Source organism: Lepidothrix coronata, unplaced genomic scaffold (genome assembly GCF_001604755.1).
Source record: "Lepidothrix coronata isolate B3197 unplaced genomic scaffold, Lepidothrix_coronata-1.0 Scaffold285, whole genome shotgun sequence".
NCBI lineage: Eukaryota > Metazoa > Chordata > Aves > Passeriformes > Pipridae > Lepidothrix > Lepidothrix coronata.
In genome coordinates, this window is record NW_016690465.1 from 187,062 (window position 1) to 189,829 (window position 2,768).

At 49.8% G+C, this 2,768-nt stretch overlaps 1 protein-coding gene across 1 annotated transcript in view; it reads right to left on the reverse strand.

The window, feature by feature from the left end:
• SMARCC1 (SWI/SNF related, matrix associated, actin dependent regulator of chromatin subfamily c member 1) overlaps nucleotides 1–2,768 on the reverse strand; it is a 47,799-nt gene that overhangs the window by 2,178 nt on the left and 42,853 nt on the right. The window contains 2 exon segments of the mRNA XM_017836827.1: nucleotides 2,367–2,431; nucleotides 2,434–2,493. Coding sequence (XP_017692316.1) covers nucleotides 2,367–2,431; nucleotides 2,434–2,493 — 125 coding nt within the window.

The following is a 2,768-nucleotide window of genomic DNA, read 5'->3' on the forward strand; positions in this document are numbered from 1 at the left end:
GGTTGGAAGGACTTTAGGAACCATCCAGTCCCACTGCCATGGGCAGGGACAGCTCCCACTAGCCCAGGTTGCTCCAACCTGGCCTTGGACACTTCCAGGGATCCAGGGGCAGCCACAGCTTCTCTGGGCAACCCGTGCCAGGGCCTCCCCACCCTCATAGCCAGGAATTCCTTCCCAATATCCCACCTAACCCTGCCCTCTGGGAGTTTAAAGCCATTCCCCTTGTCCTGTCCCTCCATCCCCAGTCCCTCTCCAGCTCCCTGGAGCCCCTTTGCATCAGTGGCTCCCAGGCAAGGTCTGCTCAGTGCCAGCTACCCCAGGACAGGAGTTCAGGGCAGTCATGGGATCAGTGCTGTGCAGGAAGTCAAACTGGGACCACATCAGTCCTCTGGGCAGTGGAAGGGATGGATCAGGAGCTCAGCAGGAGTTCTGCAGCTCAGCCCCAGCTGGAGCAGAGCTCAGAGCAGCAGAGGACATGATCCATCAGGGGATACTTCTGGACAGAAAGGAAAAACCAGCTTACACTGGGTTAGGAATCTGAGAGGGAAATGAGGAAAAGGGACTTTAATTCTAATATTGTTTGTTCAGAAGCCAGACCCTGCAAAAGCACCCTTTAAATTGTTGCTCTGTATGTAACACAGTCTCACCCCTGGACACACACATTGATCACCTCTCAAACAGCACAACTTCTTGGTGAAGCCACTGATCCCAAAAGACAAAAACCCCAAACAAACAAACCCACCTCAAGATCCTGCCTCTAACCCAGCTCTCCTCAGCAGCCAACTGCAACATTCCTCTGACACAAAATCCCAAGGAAAACACCTTTGTGACAGCTTTTCACGTGACCAGGACTAGAGTTTATGATGAAGAATTTAATTACTCCCTCAGACAAGACACAGATCACCAAAAGCTTTATTGTTGTCTGGGTTTTTAAGCGAGTGAAAAGAGAAATCCCTGTTGGACCCGAATTCTCCTCTGAAGTGTCAACATCCTAATTACAACCCATTATTTCCTGTAATGCAAAGCTAAAATTCTCCCCAACCATTATTATTATCATAATGAAAACTGCCACCAGCCAGGTCCCTGCTCCCTCCAGGGCTCGTTAGCACCAGGGAGGGAAGCAGGAGCTCAGCTTTATTTCCTTCCATAAAACAGACATTAAATTTCATGGCTCCTTATATATGAGCAGTTTTTTTCCAACTTGGCTGAGAATTTCTGTGAGTCTGATGAACTGCAAGCTCCTCTCAGGTTCAGGTGACGACACAGTGATGCAAGAGGGAGCCAGTCTGGGCTCTGCACTTCACCAGAACACTGAACCTCAGGCTCACCTGCAATCTGGGATTTTAATGGACACCAAGTTTGCTGAAACCTGGGGTTTTAGAACCTGTTTTGAAAGGTAACAACTAAAAGATGCTCAACGTCCCGGGTTCAAAAGGAGGGACTGTGCCCTGACATCACCCACCATCTCAGTCTGGGGGATGCAGGTGGGGGAAAGTGTCTAAAGTTAAAGTTTGAAGAGTCAGAGGTCAGAGTGCAAAAGTCAGTACAACACACACCACCCCACTATATCCTGGAAACCCCTCAGGAATACACAGCACCCATGCTCTGCCCGTGGTGTCTATAAAGTAGGTGGACATGGAACATGGCACCGAGTCCAAGAGCAATTAAAACCCTCAACTAAAACTTGAATCCACAGAAATTGGTAAAGAGAAAACAGATTTTGAAAAAAAAAAAAAGATACTGAGAGAAATGAGAGCAGTGTGGTTCCTGCAAAAAGGAAAGGAGAGACAATGTGCAATCAGTAATTACAGGGTGAAGAAAAGCTGTCAGATGGGACCCTCGTTCACACACAGCTCATTAGAGACCACAGACAAACACAAGTTTAGGGAGGGAAAGACAAGGAGGTGCTTTTAACAGACGTCTTAACAAGGAATCAAATCATCAAAGTTGTCTGTAAAAGCTGCAAGGCCAGAACTGAAGAGCACCCTGTGTTCACAGAGCCCAGGGACAGGGTTTGTGTGGAGCCCCCAGGAAGGGCAAGAGAAGGTTCTCTCAGCAGACCAACACCCTCAGCATCGCAGCCAGACCTGCCCAGCAGAGAAAAGCCTTTCCAAGAGATAACAAACACATTTTGGGGCTGTTTCTTAGGGATGTTCATCGACTTTTAACCATAAAAGCAGCTGCTTAAATTAGAACTGTCTGTTCTCTCACACAGGGGTTCAACCAGAAGAAAAGAAGGCAGCACTTGTGCTCCTTTGAGGTGTCAGGGATTAGGATGTGAACTCAGCTCTGGAACAGAGAGCCACTTCAGGCAGGGATTTCAGGGAGCTGGAAGCCCAGGCAGGGGGTGCTGGGCCAGAACCAACCTTGGCTTTGGTGGCAGCAGAGGCCAAGGCAGCAGCTGCAGCTGTGGCGACGTTTCCTTCCGAGCCTCGCTCTCTTTGTCTTTGCTCCCATCAACATTCTCCTTGTTCTCCTCTGCCTCCTTCTCCTCTGCAACACATCCCCCCCAGGCTGTTTGAGTGCTGCCCTGGCCTGCAGCACCTCAGGGTGGGGAGGGCTCTCACACTAACGAGCCCCACTAATGAGCTCATCCCCATTGACAGCCCTGCTCCCACCCGAACCCTGAGGGACCCCCATCTGAGAGGATCTGACCCAACACATGGGACAGCTTTAAACACTTTCCATTCCCATCCTCTCAGTCCATCACCTGCCATCAGCTTCCTCTCAGCGTTTCCAAATCAACTCCACCATTACACCAAATCCAA